Source organism: Trichechus manatus, unplaced genomic scaffold, assembly GCF_000243295.1.
Source record: "Trichechus manatus latirostris isolate Lorelei unplaced genomic scaffold, TriManLat1.0 scaffold00151, whole genome shotgun sequence".
Lineage (NCBI taxonomy): Eukaryota > Metazoa > Chordata > Mammalia > Sirenia > Trichechidae > Trichechus > Trichechus manatus.
The window spans coordinates 4,460,713-4,478,004 of NW_004444087.1; the positions used below are offsets into that span (position 1 = coordinate 4,460,713).

A 17,292-nucleotide genomic window follows, 5' to 3' on the forward strand; every position below is an offset into this window, starting at 1 on the left:
CAAGGTGAGAGGCCTTGTCCTGGGTCAGAAATGAGAGCCCTGGGGTCCTCGGCCCTTGCCCGTGTTTATCCTGCTCAGCCACCCGCCTGCAGCCTGGTGGTGCCACACAGTGTACACACGAGTGTACATGCATGCTTGTGCCTGCGTGTTATGTATGCGCATGGGTGTGTATGACACTATTTAAAAAGAAACCAGGGCAGCCTCACGGTCGCAGGGAAGAATTTCTCCGACGAAGTCCAGAGCCAGCGGCTCCAGTTATTTAAAGCACTTGGCTCCTGGCCGCAGGCAGGAGCTGACCCAGCCACCAGGGGGCGCTGTGACCACTGCGCCCAGGCTGATCCCCCTAAAACTGACAGGCTCCAGCCGCCCTTAACCCAGTGGATTTTTCCAAATCTAAATAAAATCACAACACATAGACACACATTTCTTTTAACATCATAGTTGAGTGTTGGCCCCTTGCTGCCATGTCTCCATCCACACAGGGCAAGCCCAGGGAAGGGCTTGGTGCCACAGCACAAGCTCTACTCACGGGGAATTTGCTCAGACACCCCCAGGGAGCCCAGGAGGCTTGGCAGCTGCCCCCTGGGGTGGGCATGAGTCAGAGCCGCAGAGCCCCCACCCCCCAGGAAAGAGGTCACAGTGTCACCCCAAGATGTGGCCACCCAGCCAACCTCAGGAGCAAACTCAGAAAGAAGCACAACCCAGTATAAAGTATTTATTTAAACTCAACAACACAAAACCTTCCTTTAAATTCCATTTTTACAGTAAATAAGATCGTATATCTCCCCCTTCCCATGCATGATCACTTCATATTAATCTACAACTTTTTAACTGTGAAAAAATAAAGTGTCTCCCCTTTTGTGATTATACTGGTGACGGTACAGCTCAGTGACAAAGGCGGATATGCTAACTCCTGGACCGGTTATTTGGTTAAAACCTAAAATGTTAGGTCAAAGGACTCAATCACCCAATAAAAATAAATATTGCATCACGAGAGATGTGGAGTTATGCAGGATCCCTTTTAAGAAATAGCCTTTCCGGAGCAGCAACTCCACCGGCACGGTGACCGCACGAGGACAGGGACACAGCACCCAGCAGTGGCGTGGTGACCATGGGGGATGAGGGCCCACGGCTCACGCTCATGACGGGACATGCTACATCATGATCGCACGGCGGCCCAACTAGTTCAAAACAACACAAGGTAAAGAAAATGGCTCTTGTGGCGAGACGCGGGGCTGCCTCCTTGTGTGCCACGGCGCACTCGGCCCAGGAGAGCTAGGTGAGCTGTGCAGCCCCCCGAGTCACCGTGAGGACAGGTCCCATGCCATCCCGTGCCACCCCACAGGAAGCTGAAACAAAGGACGGGGCGGCGCTGTTGTAGGAAGGCCTGTGCTTTATTACGGAGCAATCTGAAGGGCGGAGACACCGCGGGCCACGTGACTCGCCCCAAGTCCCATCAGCACAGCGACAGGCAGCCAGGTCGCCTGGCCACCTCACGAACAGGAGACCAGATCCTGGACGCAGCCCGCCAGCCTCAGGATGAGGAGCCCTCAGGGAAGCTGTGTCGCAGGACTCGCATTCTGAAGCTGCCCAGGCGTCGCCGTCTCCATCGTGTCCAGACACATCAGTCGAGCTCGATGGGGCTGCTGTCCTCCTGACTCTCCTCGCCCTCCTCCTGCTCAGAGGAGCCCATGAGGCTGCTCAGAAGGTTCCCTGAAAGGAAACATGGGCAGCTGGGGACAGGAGTGGCTCTTCATGTTCAGCCCCCACCCACCCGAGAAACCATACCTCCCTGCGGACGAGTGCAGCAACCAGCGTGCACTCTGGGAGGCGCCATGGCAAGACGGAGCCCAAACCAAACAACACACTTACCCTGTGACCCAGGAATCCCACGGCTAAGACATTTCTTGAAGGGCAGAGGGACAAAAAATAGGGAGGGGAAAAAAAAAAAACCTGGGCACCGTCCAATAGGTGACTAGGTGCAGTCCCACAGGGAACCCCCAAAGCATAAAATAACACCGTGAAAAGATCACTTCTGAGTGCAGGAAACACTACAGTCATGTGCACGGTACCCTTTCAATGACTGTACATAAATAAACGAGGGGCAGATGCTCCCGAGGCTCCGTGAACCTGTGAGCCACCGTTGTCGCAGGACATGGGTGTCACCACTGCCCGTCTCCTTTTCACTTTCCTAATTTTTATCCAATGAGCGTCTATTGTGTAAATATAAAATCACGGTTTAGGAGGGTCCCTAAACCAGACCACAAGGGAAACAAAAGAACAAATGGAAAGAACTTCTTGGATACCAAGACATGGTCACAAAGAGGTAAATTCTCCCTGTGTTGGTCATTAACTCAGTCCTGACAAACACACTGACAGTATTTCTGGGGCAACTGGAAGAGCCGAGCCTTAAGTTCTGGCGGATAAATGAACTGAAATGTCAGCGTAATTTTACAAAGGGACAACAAGGAGAGAGGACAAGAAATCCCGAGAAGGCCCATACGTATGGGGCATTTAATGCAGGATCAGGTGGTGTCTTCACACAGTAGGGAAGGTGGACACCTGCATAGGTGGTGGTGGTGTGACTGGAGAGAGATTGGGGGAAAGGTAAGTGGGTTTCTACCTCACAGCTTCTACTGAAAATAAATTCCAGATAGGTAAAATTTAAAAGTAAAAATAAAAATACAACTTATATGAGAAAACAGTTTAATTGCTAGTGAACTATCTTACAGACACACTCCTCTATAGATGGAATGGGACACAAATAAGGTTATGCAGTGCCGGCACTGACTGCATTCAAGGAATGGTACATGAATAAGGGTATCACTGCAGCACTAACTGCACGCAGGGAACAGGACATGAAAATAAGATTATCATTACAGCACTGACTGCACTCAGGACAGTAAACAAGTAAGATTATCATTACAGCACTGACTGCACTCAGGAACAGTACACGAATAAGGTTATCATTGCAGCACTGACTGCACTCAGGGAACAGTACACGAATAAGATTATCATTACAGCACTGACTGCACTCAGGAACAGTACACGAATAAGGTTATCATTGCAGCACTGACTGCACTCAGGGAACAGTACACGAATAAGATTATCATTACAGCACTGACTGCACTCAGGACAGTAAACAAATAAGATTATCATTGCAGCACTGACCGCACTCAGGAAACAGCACACGAATAAGGTTATCATTGCAGCACTGACTGCACTCAGGGAATGGTGCATGAATAAGACTATCATGGCAGTACTGACTACACTCCAGGAACAGTACACAAATCAGGTTAAGCATTGCGGCACTGACTGCACTCAGCCTAAATGGGCAGCAACAGAGTAAGCTGTGGTGTGTCCTCACAATGGCTACTTGTGAGGCTAAGCCCACAAGTGGGCTACTCTCTATGTCATGTGAAACAGTTCTAAGATCTGTTAGGTCAAAAAAAAAAAAAAACAAGGTGCACAGCAGTGTGTACAACAGGTATCGTTTGTGCAGAACAAGGGGGAAACAGCGTATCTGCTGGTATATGCAAAATTCTCTCTGGAAGGAAGCAGAAGAAACGTGAACACCACTTGCCCCAAGAGGAGGACTGTGGAGCAGGAAGACAGGGTCAGACGGTGAATTTTTTTTAAATTTTGAACTCTGAATAATGTACCTACTGAAAAAATAAAATTAAAATAATTGAAAAAATAAAGATTACAAAAATATTTTAAAATAAAGGACTATACTAGCTCCTACCCTCATGGAAGGGGGAAAGTTCAGCATCAGGAAGTGGATCATGTGGCAGAGCCCTGCTCCTGGGAAGGCTCTCCTGAGGGCCGCCCGCTGTGGCAGTCTTGGGTGGGTAGGGAGGCAGGACAGACGCAGGGAGGTGGCTTGGCCTTGAATGGTAGGTTCAGAATCTGACCTTGATTCTATGGCCTCTATTTGGGACTATGACAAGAGAAGGACCTAGAGGCAGACCAGACAGGAGACCATAAGGAGACCGCCGCCACAGTCAGTGAGGCCATGATAGTACCATGGGACGGAGCCGGCGGACCGACACCACAGAGCACCCCCAGCCAGGTCTGAAACACAAGCTGCTGCCTGGTCCCCTTCCTCCCCTGCCCGGCCCCAGCCAAGTGAGCCAGAGGTGAGGTACGTGGGCACCCTTTTCTTGGGCTTACCTAACAAGCCTCCATAGGAAGACGTCTGCTTGGGTGGCACACCAAAGAAGAGCTGTCCTATTCTGTCGAGGTACTGAAAGAGCAAAGGCGCACATCACTGGGAAGTAGACTGGTGCTGGGCCAGCTGAGCACAGACCCTGAAGGGCAGCCTGCCTGTAGCCCTCCCTCCCACTTTCCCTCTGTGCCATGAGGGTCCCATGAATTGGAAGGTTTCCCTCCATCTCTCTCTGACCTCTTGCCCTACAGTCTAAAGTTTGGATCACCCCACTGAGCCACTCACCTCATTGTACATTGGGTCTCTCCTGAGGGACGGCTGATACTGCTCACACAATACTGTAAATACGGTCAGTTTGCCTCTAAAACAAAATAGTGAAGCAAAACTTTGTTTCTAAAAGAAAACAAAAGCACACACCCCACACGAACAAAGCTTACCCGTCTACAGCCAGCAGCAGAAACCAGATGAAGTTAAGCAGGGGCTGTACAAACGGAGGTCCGTTCTCGATTGACGGATGTTTCTGTGTGTATGTTGTGAATACCACCGACGCACTGCTCTTATTTTTTAAACAGAGAAATCTGGAAATAAGAGTTATCTGGTAAGTGGAAACCCTGGAGGAAGAGATGGGCTCTCCACCCACATCCATGCAGACTTCGCACACACTCAGCCATACGGGGGAGATAGCCTCAGCTCTCCACGCCCACCACTGCACAGGCGAAAGGCCACCAGCCACTCCCAGGCTTCCTGCCTCCAGCTGGGGATGTGTGTGCCAGGCGGCTCCACAGCAGAATCACAGCTCCTACCCACTGAGTACCCCCTAGATGCCAGGCCCCTCAATGAACAAAAGCTCTGTGAATTATATTCAGGAAGGTCACATGGTGGGCTTTAGGTCAACAATGCTACAAACTGGTGGGGTGAGAACTTGAGCCCATGTCCCCTGATGCACTGAGCTACACCTCTACCCTCTCCAAACACTGTTTACCTGTTCACCCTGTTAGGCACCTGCTGCCTGAGACGAGACACCCAGAAGCTGAGGGCTAGAGGGAGGTGGCTTGCAGGCCCCCGTGCAGCACCGGCTGGGGCAGGCTCTGGTTCCTGCCCCACAGAGCACCTTTCCCAGCTGGACTTCACTGAGATGCTGTCCCCCAGGCAATGCTTTCTTAGGGCATAAAGAGGGACCAGTAAGAAAGGAACTGATTTTATAAACACTTGAACCACATGCCGTGAAGGCAGGGCCAGTGAATTTGGGATTTTAAACAATAGTTTTTCCTTTTTAAAGTCGTAGAAGTCAGTAACAGCCTGTCACATGGCAGTACGGCAGCATGGGGTGGGGGCAGTAAAGTACGGCAAGCACCCTGGCCAAGTCCCGCCCCAAATTCTACAAAAACAAATCTGATTCCAACACCAGCCAACCAAACCAAGGCTCTCACAGGAGGAAATAAACCTGACTGCAGGTGAGCATTTCCATTAGAAAAGGAGCAAAGACTAAAGTTTGGAAAAACAGAGCTCAGGGGGCCTTTGAGCAGGCTGCCCCTCCTCCCATCAGAGGGGCTCCTGGCCCCTCCATCAGAGGGGCTCCTGCCCCTGGGACTGATGCTCCAGTTCATTCAACAGCACCGAAGAGTGAAGTGCTAACAGGAGTCAGGGGGGTATACACAGATATCCACTGTGATGGTTAGGGGTGTGTGTCAACTTGGCTGAGCCATGATTCTCAGTGGTTTGGCAGTTGTATTATGTTGTGATCACTTCCATGATGGGATCTGCTGTAAGCAGCCAATCAGTTGAAAGGGAGTTTCCTTGGGCATGTGGCCTGCATTGAATATAAGTGGACATTCTGGCAGAGCTCGTGGGCTTTTGCTCGCTCTGGATCTTGCAGCTGGCTCCTGTTCATCTGACCTCTGGTTCCTGGGACTTGAGCTAGCAGCTTACCTGCCGTATTGCCTGCTGATTTTGGGATGTGTCGATCTTTGCAGCCTGTGAGCAAGAGCCCTGCTCTCTGACCTGCCCATCTTGGGTTCGTCAGCACCTGTGGCGACGTGAATCAGGGGAAGCCTCCATCCTGACCTACGGACTTGGGATGTTCCAGCCTCTACAACCCCATGAGCCATTTCCTTGATATAAATCTCTCTCTCGCTCTCTTTATGTATATATGTGCTTTACTGGTTTTGCTTCTCTAGAGAACTCAGCCTAAGACATCCACTGAAAAACTCCAACTTTTATCTAGGTTTCAAAATTTTTAAGATACTAAGTGTTGGAAAGAAAAAAACAGGAGGAGGAGGTCTGGCTTGACAGTGCAGGGGCTCAGGGTCTGGGGACAGGAAGAGGCTGGTGGAGGCAACAGGCAGAGCACAGCCCGTTCATGTGTTAAGATGCTACGGGCATAAAATCACCTGGCGAGACGAGCACACCGACTGCCCTCGACAGCGAGCTCACTCTAGTCCAAGATGCTGCTTAGGATTTATTAAGTCCATGCTTCATACAAAAGACATGCTGCCATGACATTAAAATCAAGCAACCCGACAAAGTGCTAATGGGGGGAAGCAGGCTGGAAATGGGTGGTAAGAAAGGAAAGTAAGCTGACCTACAATACAGAAATCTGACCACGCACTCCCCTGCTCAGGGCAGTATCATAATGCCTGGCACCCACGGCAACAGGAAGACTGAGAGCTGCTACAATCCCAAGGCTGGTGACCACCCAGGTGAACCTGGAGTTCCCCCCAGAGCATCTTAGCCAAAGAGCCAACTCTGAGAGACTCAGCAGAGAAAATGCAGAATACCCACTGGAGCACGGCCTGGGCCACAAACATGTCCACCTCGCTGCGGAAGCCCCGTGACGTCGAGTACTCCACCAGCATGTTGGCGCACCCCTCTCCATCGGCAGAGTGCAGGAAGTGGTACCGAGATTCACAATAGTTTTGTTCTGCAGGGGTAAAGAAAAAAACCCATGCATATGCACGCATGAAGATAACGCTCCACACAAGACCGTAACCCCGTCTCCCCCTACTGCCCTTGTGCATCGACTCTCTCCACACCATCCCTCTAGCCTCCTCAAGGCCAGTGGTGGGGCATGTGGACTGTGCTTCCCCTTGAACACACACAGTGGTCCACATGTCTGACTCACCTGCAATGTTCAAAGCGTTCAACACCAAACTAACAGCTCAAAAGGGGGAACGTCACTGTCTTAGTTACCTGGTGCTGCTATAACAGAAATACCATAAGTGGGTGGCTTTAATAAACAGAAATTTATTTTCTCACAGTTTAGGAGGCTAGAAGTCTGAATTCAGGGTGCCAGCTCTAGGTGAAGCCTTTCTCTTTCTGTTGGCTCTGGGGGAAGGTCCTGGTTTCTTCAGCTTGTTTCCTGGTTCCCGGGAGATCTCCATGTGGCTTGGCATCAGTCATCTCCCATCTCTACTTCTCTTTTTTAATCTCTTTTTATATCTCAAGAGATTGACTGAAGACACCCTACACTAATCCTGCCTCATTAACATAACAAAGATAACCCAGTCCCAAATGAGATTATAACCACAGGCATAGAGGTTACGATTTACAACGCATATTTTTGGGGGACACAATTCAATCCATAATAGTCATTCGGCTACTAAATGCCTTGTTTGTCCCAGCTGTGGGAGGCCACTAAGTCTTCTCACATTAACACATCAGGTTGAGCCATAAGAACCTGCTCTTCTCTGACCCTGGTCACCTACAGAAACGGCCACTTCAAATGGATCAACCGGGTACAAACCCTGACACCTGAGCGGTCACACACAGGCACACCTCAATTTGGGTTTTAAAGCCAGGACCAGCTCAGAGGTTGCCTTCCTCCTACAGGGCCATCACAGGCCAGCAAGGGCCTGCCCCACTGCACCCCCTGCCGTGCCCTGTGCTCTCTGCCTCCACTGTTCTTTCTTTCTCACATCTGCTGTCATCCCGTCTCCACTGTGAGGGAAGCCCCCGGGGGCAGCAGACTGTCTACATCTGAAGCCCGGGATGGGTGCCCGGCACATGGTGGGTGCTTGATCGACAGGCACTCATGAGGGAAGGAGACACTCCTCCAGAAGAGGGTCAGAGTCCCCAGGAGAGGACTGACAGTGTACCCTTGAGTCACTAACAAGTGCTGCCTAAGGTGCAGCCCCTCAGCATGTCTGCTAGTGATGGTGACAATGACACCTGTTGGCAACACACTGGACTTCCACCGCAGCTGAGACTCTTGACCCTCAAAGCATGGCCCCGGATAGCAGCACTGGTAACACCTGGAGGCTCGCTAGGGCTGGAGACTCCGCTGTGCAGACCCACTGAAACCAACTCTGCATCCAAACGTGACCCCCGGGAGGGGAGCCATTTACATAGAATATTTTACTTGTGTTTTGTGCCTGAACCAGTACATCACCTCTACAAGCTGTAATATCAAGCATACACGCTTTACGCCCTCTTAACAACAGGGAGGCCTCTAAGTACACACACTCTGCCTCTCCCCGCAAGGGCCAGGCTAGGCTCACGCCTGCCTTCACTGCCCAGCACCCTCTGCAGGTCTCACACAGGCTGGGCAGAAGAGCGCCACCTACTGGCCCAACAGGCTTGTGCAGGCATCCCCACCCATGGCTGAGAACCACCCGGCACTTGCTGCCCCATCCTCAGGATGAACAGGGTCAGGGGTCAGGGCACGGGGTGGGGGGGACGTCACAAGGCCTCAGCTTCTCCAGGAGGGGGTACTTTGCGGGAGACGAATGCAGCCAGATCACTCTAAGGGGAGTGACCCTAACCTTGCAGCCTTTGAATTCTACTTAGATGGAATCACTCACTCTCACACATGTCCCCGTGGCCTGAGGCAGGAAAGAAGTGTGCCAGGACTCCAGTGAGTCCACAAGTCCCATGTGGTCAGACCATCATGGCAGGGGCACTCCAGATCAAGGAGAGAACACAACGCACAGCAGAATTAGCCAGCCCCACACAGAGGGTGGGGTGGGGGCACCGAGGAGGGAGGAACAGCCCCTGAATGGCCCTCCCACCCCCTCTGTCCCCACCTCCCGGCTACTGGGCTCACCCCCTAAGGTATGGCTAGGCCCTCATCCCGATGAGGCCTGACCAGCTGCTGCCCCTGGGGTCCCAGGGCACCCTGGCTCCCCATCACAGTGGCTCTCACCTGCTGCAGCTGTCACCAGTCTCTCCCATGAATGGGGAGACCTAGGCAGGCAGAAGCCTGGTGCGTGGGAGGGATGACAGAGAGAAGTGCAAAAGAGTGGACTCGGGGTTGATGACTCACAGAGAACACAGCAGTTTCATCCAATGATCCAAACACTCAGCAAAGGGCAGCTGCTCCTAGAAGGAGCTTGCCCCTCAGGTCCTGTTTGCAGCATTACTTTGCTCTCATTTCCCAAGGAACTTCTGAATTCCCAGAGCTTCATGCCGACGAGGCTCGGTCCCCATTGCACCCCACCGGCTGCCTCCTGACCCCTTCACCTGATCCTCACCACTGAGGGTCCCCGCCAGGTTTCCTGGGTGACTGAGAAGAGGCACTCATGCCAGTGCTTCAGGCATAGTCCTTGCATGTTCCCCGGAATGTTTGTGGGGAGGCAGCTTTCCAAAACCCTCCTGAACACTAACAGTCCTTCCAGTCACCCCACGACATTTATCGAGCAACTCTTCCTGTACCTAAACAGCAGGAGCCAAGGACGCCAACCACACTGAGCAGAACATCCCCAGCACACCCCTGAGGATCCAGCAGTCCCCACAAACCTTTGATCAGAGAGCGAGGTGGGCGCTAAGAAGGGAAGGAGCATGGGGCCACTGAAGTGCTGGTCTGGGCAGGGGCAGGGGCCCAGGTAGGAGGAGCAGCACGAGCAAAGGCCTGCGCTGTGAGAGCACGGCACCTCTGTGAGGATGTGATTGCTTCACAGAGAGAGAAGGCACCAAGGCGGGGCTGGACCGACAGATGGGACCAGCATGGGGACACCTGTCTTTCCATCCGCCGCGGGGCTTCTCCTTGGAGCGATGGTGACTGAATCAAGAGGTGGCATGAGACTCACATCAGCCAGACAAAGCCTGGCTGTACCATGTCAAACGATCTCTCTGCTCACGTCTGTGGGGGATGACTTCACTGATCAGAAGGGACAATGCGGATGAGAGCCATGGAGTACACACGGTGGCCGAAGGCACAGAAGGGATGTGACTCACTGGATGGTCCCACCCAGCCACGGGGAGCCAGAACTCTGTGGTCTGCATGGTCTGGCTGGGGCATCAACTCTGCCTTCGGGACCCCAGCTCCCTGGCCAGGAGATGTCAGCCCACCCCACGGCCTGCGCAAGCCCTGTCACTATGGGACCCATGTACTCAGGCATGTGCCTACCTTTCCATAGGGTGAGGGCCAGCAGCTGGTGTAGCCTGGGGTGGCCCAGCTTCCCAGACCCGCCCCCGGACCACTTCAGGGCTCGGGACACAAACGCCACTCGCTCTGGGGAGTTGGGATCCATCAAACTGAACAGCTTGGCCAGGTTTCCTGAAACAACAGACACAGACCCATACCCAAGGAACACACTCTGTATGTGCATCTGAAGACCATGAGTTAAAAACAACAATGAGGTCCAACGAAAGCTGAGAAGCACTGGCGTGTTGCTGGCTTGTACTCCCCATGTGCCCCTCTGTGCAGGTGCTGTAAGGGGCGACCTCCCCACTGCAGCGCCAGCAGCCACATGCTCCCAGAGCAACCCCTTTCCTACCTCACTGTCCAGCCCTGCCAGGAGCTGGGTGGAAGGGTGGGTGGGTGGTGGTGGGAGCTGGCCCCCTGAAGGAACACAGCCCAGAGGGGGTCAGGAAGTGAAGCACTTGGATGGGCCCAGACACACAGCCTCCTTCCTCTCCTGGTCAGCCTGCCTACGAGCATCTGAGGAGCAGGGACCCCTCCGGTGTCCTCCCAGCTGCATGCTCTCCGGTCAGGCCGGCCGACAAGCATCTGAGGAGCGGGGACCCCTCCTGTGTCCCCCCAGCTGCATGCTCCCCGGTCAGGCCGGCCGACAAGCATCTGAGGAGTTGGGGCCCCCTCCTGCGTCCTCCCAGCTGCATGCTCCCTGGTCAGGCCGGCCGACAAGCATCTGAGGAGTGGGGACCCCTCCTGTGTCCTCCTAGCTGCATGCTCCCTGGTCAGGCAGGCCGACAAACCACATCCCTGTGACAGCACCCCACCTCTCGGCCGAGGGAATGTCTGTCAGAGAGGCAGGGAAGCCATTTCCTATGCTGCCCCTGTGCCCAAACCATGCTCCACCTAAGACCTCATGGCTGGGCTAAGGGTGGTCCACAAAGAGCTGGGCCAGCAGCAGGCATGATCAGTGAGGCTAGGTGAGTTGACCCCCAGTGTTGAGGTGCCGCACCCTGCAGACCCAAAGCATCAGAACTCACCCAGCAGCTCGTCGGTCACGTCCACCTCTGCCTTCTCCAGAGACTCCAGGACCAGCATGGACAGGTCCGCAGCGCTATTCTGCTACAAAATATACCAATAAGCCAAACAATCAGAAACAGAACTCTGATGTGTATCCAGAAAAGATGAGACAGCTGGTGTGCCCCAATGTGCCGGGTCCCAATAACTGAGAGTCCAGTAAGGGGCAAGGGAAACAACGGGCTGTCGATGCCAAAATGCACATGTACCCCTCCACAGCACAAGGCTGCTGCTGAGGGAGCAGGAAGCAGGCCCAGTGACTGGATGTCTCTATTCTCAAGGCCATAAGGACTGAGAGCGGTCCACCAGGCCCCCATCATTCCCACTTTGATCCTCTGCCCAGAGCAGACAGGTATGAATGGAGAAAAGCAGCCCTGCTTACCTGACCGTGGCTGAAGAACAGCAGCGCCCCTGAGTACATCAGCTCGCGGGCTTCTGTGTGTTTGCCCTGTGACATGTACCTGCAGCAGAAAGAGGCTGGTGAGCGGAGCCAACAGCACACACCACCCCAGGCACGTGCTCTGGAGGCAGAATGCTACAGGGAAAGTTCTCAATAAATGTAAGAGCCTTATAAAAATAAGCATTCCTATGTACATATAGGACATGTAGGTGTGCGTAGCTGCATGTCCACACCTTTTATCAAGAATGGAATCAAAGCTACTCCTGAGCTATGTGAGCTCCACGGGAGAGAAAGTCTCTGTCCCTGACATCTTGCCAGGCAGGAGCTCCCTGGGGGACAGGGTCTCTCCTGCTGCCTCCAGCTCCATGGCAGGGTCCCAGGCCCAGCCCCCATACGGTAGGGAGGGTGCAGAGTGCCTGTGATGACAGTCCTGGTCCCTTCTGCCATGAGCTGGACCCTCAGGGAGACCACCACACCTGGCACTGCTAGGCACCTTGCTGGTCTGCGGGCTTGGCAAGTGCTTCACAGGTAGGGAGTGAGCCTGGCCATGCCACACAGGAAGGACCAGAGAGCAGCCCCTGCCTCCAGCAAAGGGACGGGGGAGGCAGGGTAACTTTGCTCCTCCAGCAGTGGCTTTGCTGGTGGCAGATGTCTGCATGATAGTCGGGAAGGCTCACCATCATGTGAGGAGAGCTGGGAAGGCACATTCATGGTGCAGGTATGGTGCATGCACCAGCATCTCCCCGGGGAGGAAGAACCACTGTGAGGACAGCACTGCCGAGCCCCATGCCTCCCGGGCCCGCTCCCCTTCCCACAGCGGGGCAGGCTGGGCAAGCGCAAGCACTGCCTCTGTCCTGAGCCTTTTCCACTGAGAACTGCCGAACAAATCAAAGGACGCCGGGAGCTGGTTTCTCGGGCTGTATAGGGATGGTGCCTAAAGCAGCCACAAGCCTGGCAGGGAGCTGAAGACACAGAACACAATGACAAGGATGGATGATGATGAGGACAGATGCGTGTGCGCTCAGGAGTGAGGCTGGCCTGAGCCATCTGAGCAGCTCAGGGCCCAGCTTGGGAGGAGAGCTTCCCAACACCCGCGAACCCGGCTCCAGGGCCTCCCGAAGTGTAACGTTAAGTGGAGTCCAGACGTTTTATTTCACTAGCTATTTGTTCATCTTAATGATTATCAGAAAACAAATACACCAGTCAATCCAACCTGCACCTCCCAGCCAAAACTCCACTGGACAAGGGCAAGTTTTAAAAGTCAAATGAGGAAAACACCAAGTACACAAAAGTACGGTGACATAATGACCTGGCAGGCTGTGAGGGGACTCAGTGTGACGGAGTTCGGGAAGACAGAGCAAGTGCAGGGAGGGACATGAATGGTCGGCTCTTCCATTAACCTCAAAAGAACTGGCCCACAACCACAGACAACCAAACGGAACCCTCCAGCCACATCCTGGGCGCACAAGCTACCCCAACAGGGGCCACACTGGGTTGTGTGTGGGGGTAAGCGCTAAGAGGTAAACATCTACACACCAAGAAAGACCACCACCTTGTCAGCCTGTGGATCATCAGCACGAACTTCAGTGTTGTCACAGCCACTCCCAAGACTGGTCACTCAGGTTGTTCTCATATACACATGCACACACATGGATTATCCTCACACACGCACATACACATGTGTGCACGTGCACACACACACACTCCAAGAACTCTGGATGTGGGCCTACGCCTTCACTAGTTTGACACCATGCCAGGGCAATCATCCTAATTCCTGTCGTGGGTCACTTTAAAGCACGGCGCACGTATGTGCAGTGCTGTTACCTCACTCCTAAAGGATCTCAGGGAGAAGCCCTGTAGGTTAGCCTCCAAAGACTCGATGCCCTGGGTGCTCAGAAGCATACAATGCCATGTTGTGTCCGCATGGACATACAGAGAATCATAGGCGCTTATCCCAAGTGATCACCACACAGCTCCCTCCCGCCATGCATGTTCATGACCAGAGTGCACATCCAGGCCTCAGATGCATGCAGTGAGAGAGCTCCATCGTCTCACCCTCAACTGAGCAACCTGCCACTTAAAAACTAAATTAACAACAAAATGCCCATGATAGCAGTCACTGAAGAACTGGTCCAAAACAAGAAGCATGTGCTTATTTTCTGGAAGATCCGGTTCTGCTGATCAGTCATGGGGCAGGCATTTATATACAAACCCCTGAGAGCAGCAGCATCAAGTCAAATCTTGAGAACTACAAAAGCTTGCATCATACAGGTATATGATCGCTATTCTGACTATTGCATCCCTGTCACTGTGTTCTACTCTGATGGCTGGCATGTGGCTGTGATGCTGGAAGCTATGCCTCCAGTATTTCAAATACCAGCAGGGTCACCCATGGTGGACAGGTTTCAGCAGAGCTCTAGACTAAGACGACCAGGCAGAAAGGCCTGCCGATCTACTTCTAAAAATTAGCCAGTGAAAATCTATGGATCACAACAGAACATTGTCCAACTTGCTTGCTTTGGACACATCATCAGGAGGGATCAATTGCTGGAGGAAGACATCATGTTTGGTGAAGCAGACGGCCAGCAAGGGCGAGGGAGACCCTCAGTGAGATGAACTGGCATAACAGCTCCAACGATGGACTTGAACATGCTGGTGATCATAAGGATGATGCAGGACTGGGCAATGTTTCTTTCTGTTGTACACAAGGTCACCTACTGTGAGTTGGAGGTGACTCGATAGTGGCTAACAACAACATTCTGCCTACTGGAAGGCTCAATCTTATGTAGTTTAATGCCTACTTACATGTGTGGCTTATTCCTTGGAGACCAATCAGATTTAAAGGACATCACAAACCATGCCATGTGGAAGCTGTCAATGTTAAATTCAACTAGAATTAAAAACATCCATCACCTATAAACACCAAGCATAAGGACCTGTTTCTGCCAAATGTAAAATTAAATAGTTTTCAACTAAAAGGAAAAGCAAATGAATCTCTTTTCAAACTAACTGAACAGCTGTTTTTCGAAACAGAAAGGCATTCTGTAGCTTGGCTGTTTGTATTTAAAATGTGCCAAGCGTCAATAAACACCAACTTTGGAAACAAGTGATCCTTCAGATCACTGAGGCTCAGAGCAGGGATTAATGTTTTATTGTAAAACTACAGTCAGGGAACCTAATGGCCACTTAAACCCATGGTTCCTAATCCTGGCTGCACCGGGGGAATCTATAAAAATAACATCAAAAATCTCTATAAATAAAGAGACCAGGGCCTCACCCCAGATCAGTCAAATCAGCCAGGATTAACAACAGCTGATTTATACACGCCTGTCTCTTTTCTCTTCATAGCACAAATAAGGGTTTTAAGTAAGGATGTGGTATCCATTATGTAACTAGTTTGGGGACTGGTAATTCCAGATACTTCATCTAGATTACGTATCCTTCTCGATGTGTTAATCCAGTACTCACCTACCTGTATGTCTTGGCAAACAGGATCCAGACACAGAGGCACTACAGAATGTGCTTAACCCAAATACAAATCAGTAAACTACAACCGAGGCAAGAAGTATGTCCAGAGTTCTCCAAATATTGACTCCAACTGCCATTTCAAGGAAATTTTTAAATCTGAGCCTAGACTGTGTGAAGGCCAGACACAGCTGCCCTTAAACATTATACCAAAAAACTCACTGTTCTGTGGCAGTTCAGAAATACATTAAAAAGACTCCACAGAACAAGTTAAATCCTATTAAAATATCACTAAACACCCCCAAGTTCTAACTGGCGGCCAAATCCATAAAAGGTAACAGCTGTGTCAGTCGTTGTCAGTTGATTCAGCCTCCAGGCTACCCTACGTGTGCAGAGCAGAACTATCCATAGGGTTTTCAAGGCTGTGACCTTTCGGAAGCAGATCGCAAGGCCTTTCCTCCGACGCACCTCTGGGTGGGTTCGAACTGTCATCCTTTCAGTTAGTAGTCGAGTGCAAACCAGGGACTCCAAAGGAGAACAGAGATGGCATAACTCACAGGAATGTCTTAAGACACATAAAAACGAATTAAAACGACAGCAGCAGCTGGATCGAAGCAGAAATGTTTTAACACAGCGCGACCCAAAAATAAATGCAAGCCACATAACACCTGAACGTTTCCAGCAGCCACCCCAAAACGCACATATGCGTCATTCAGCCCGGTGTTCCCGGAGTCCCGCGTCAACAGGTAGCCGGTGTCCGAGCGTCACCAGGAGGCGCCCCCAACCCGGGCCGCCGCTTCCAGGTGCCGCACGTGGTGACGGCCCCCACCTGGTCTGCGCAGGTGTAACAAGACCCTCGGGTTTTCTAAAACAGCCGATTCAGCGGCAGACATCGCGGACGGCGCGCCAGGCGAGCAAAGGGACACGCGGGTTTGGACCCCACGGGTGGACCGTCTGTGGGCGGAGGACTCAGGCCGGGAGCCGGACAGGACCGGGCCGGGATCAGGGAGGTGGAGATGGGAGAGCTGAAGGATGAGAAGGAGGAAAAGGACGAGGAGGGGCGGCAGGGCGCGGGAAGCCCTGAGCTGAAGCCCCTCGGCCGGCGACCCGGGCCACTCACCCAGCTCGGCCCCGGGACGGGCAGAGGCGCGGGCCAATGGAAGCACAAGACGCACGGGGCGCGACCAATGGGAGCGGGGGGGCTCTGGGCGCGGCCAATGGGAGGGCGCGGGGCGGGCCCGCAGGCGAGCGGCCGAGGCGGAAAGCCCGGCGGGCCCGGTACCTGAAGAAGAGCGTCCGGTACATCTGGTGGGCCTCGTAGTAGTCGCCCTTCTCGACGCTGGCGCGCAGCTTGCCCTCCACACGCTGGACGCCGCCGCGGTTGCGGGCGCCGTTGCGGGCGCCCTCCTGCTCGGCCATCGCCGCCGCCATAGGGCCGGCGCTCCGAGCAGGCGCTGAGCTGAGGCGGCGCGACCGCGGGCCCTCCCGGCTTCCGTCCGCGGAACGCCGTTACGGTGGCCGGCGGGGAGCGCGGAACCACGTGACCGCGTAGCTCACGTGACCGAACGGTGTCTGTGACCCGCGGATGGGGTCCGGCCGGCAGCGAAGGAGCTGTGTGGGCGCTCACGCCATAATCGAGGGCGCGGCGGGCGGGGAAACTGAGGCCCCGGGCGGGTCAGGGTCCTCGCTACCGCGCTGTGCAGTAGCCGGAATCCCCGGCCTCTTTGCGGCCGGCCCCTGGAGCCCGCTGCACCCTGGAGGTCGGGGCGCTGGCTCCGGTCTCCCCAACCTGGCCACCCCGGCTCTTCTCCCCCTTTACTGGTCAGACAGAGG

The 17,292-nt window shown here is 53.4% G+C and overlaps 1 protein-coding gene across 2 annotated transcripts; it reads right to left on the reverse strand.

Annotated features, from left to right (window-relative positions):
• Positions 1-232: 232 nt before the first annotated feature.
• GET4 (guided entry of tail-anchored proteins factor 4) lies at positions 233-16,951 on the reverse strand. Of its 2 annotated transcripts, none has more exons than XM_004385933.2 (9): positions 16,742-16,951; positions 11,977-12,055; positions 11,558-11,639; positions 10,512-10,661; positions 6,950-7,088; positions 4,606-4,746; positions 4,454-4,529; positions 4,174-4,246; positions 233-1,713 (listed from the first exon to the last, which is right to left on the reverse strand). In XM_004385933.2, exons 1-9 carry the CDS (start codon positions 16,888-16,890, stop codon positions 1,625-1,627), a joined length of 978 nt encoding a protein of 325 aa, XP_004385990.1. In that variant the 5' UTR covers positions 16,891-16,951; the 3' UTR covers positions 233-1,624. The 2 variants fall into 2 exon arrangements, with proteins under 2 accessions (XP_004385990.1, XP_023596019.1); XM_023740251.1 differs by lacking the exon at positions 233-1,713 and adding an exon at positions 1,882-2,585.
• Between the last annotated feature and the right edge of the window lie 341 nt (positions 16,952-17,292).

Coding starts and splice junctions, on each gene's coding strand:
- GET4 (XM_004385933.2), bottom strand. CDS start 16,890: ATGGCGGCGGCGATGGCCGAGCAGGAGGGCGCCCGCAACGGCGCCCGC. Junction 4,747..6,949: donor GTGGCCCAGGCCGTGCTCCA/GTGGGTATTCTG, acceptor TCTTATTTCCAG/ATTTCTCTGTTTAAAAAATA. Junction 1,714..4,173: donor TTCCTATGGAGGCTTGTTAG/GTAAGCCCAAGA, acceptor GTTTCCTTTCAG/GGAACCTTCTGAGCAGCCTC.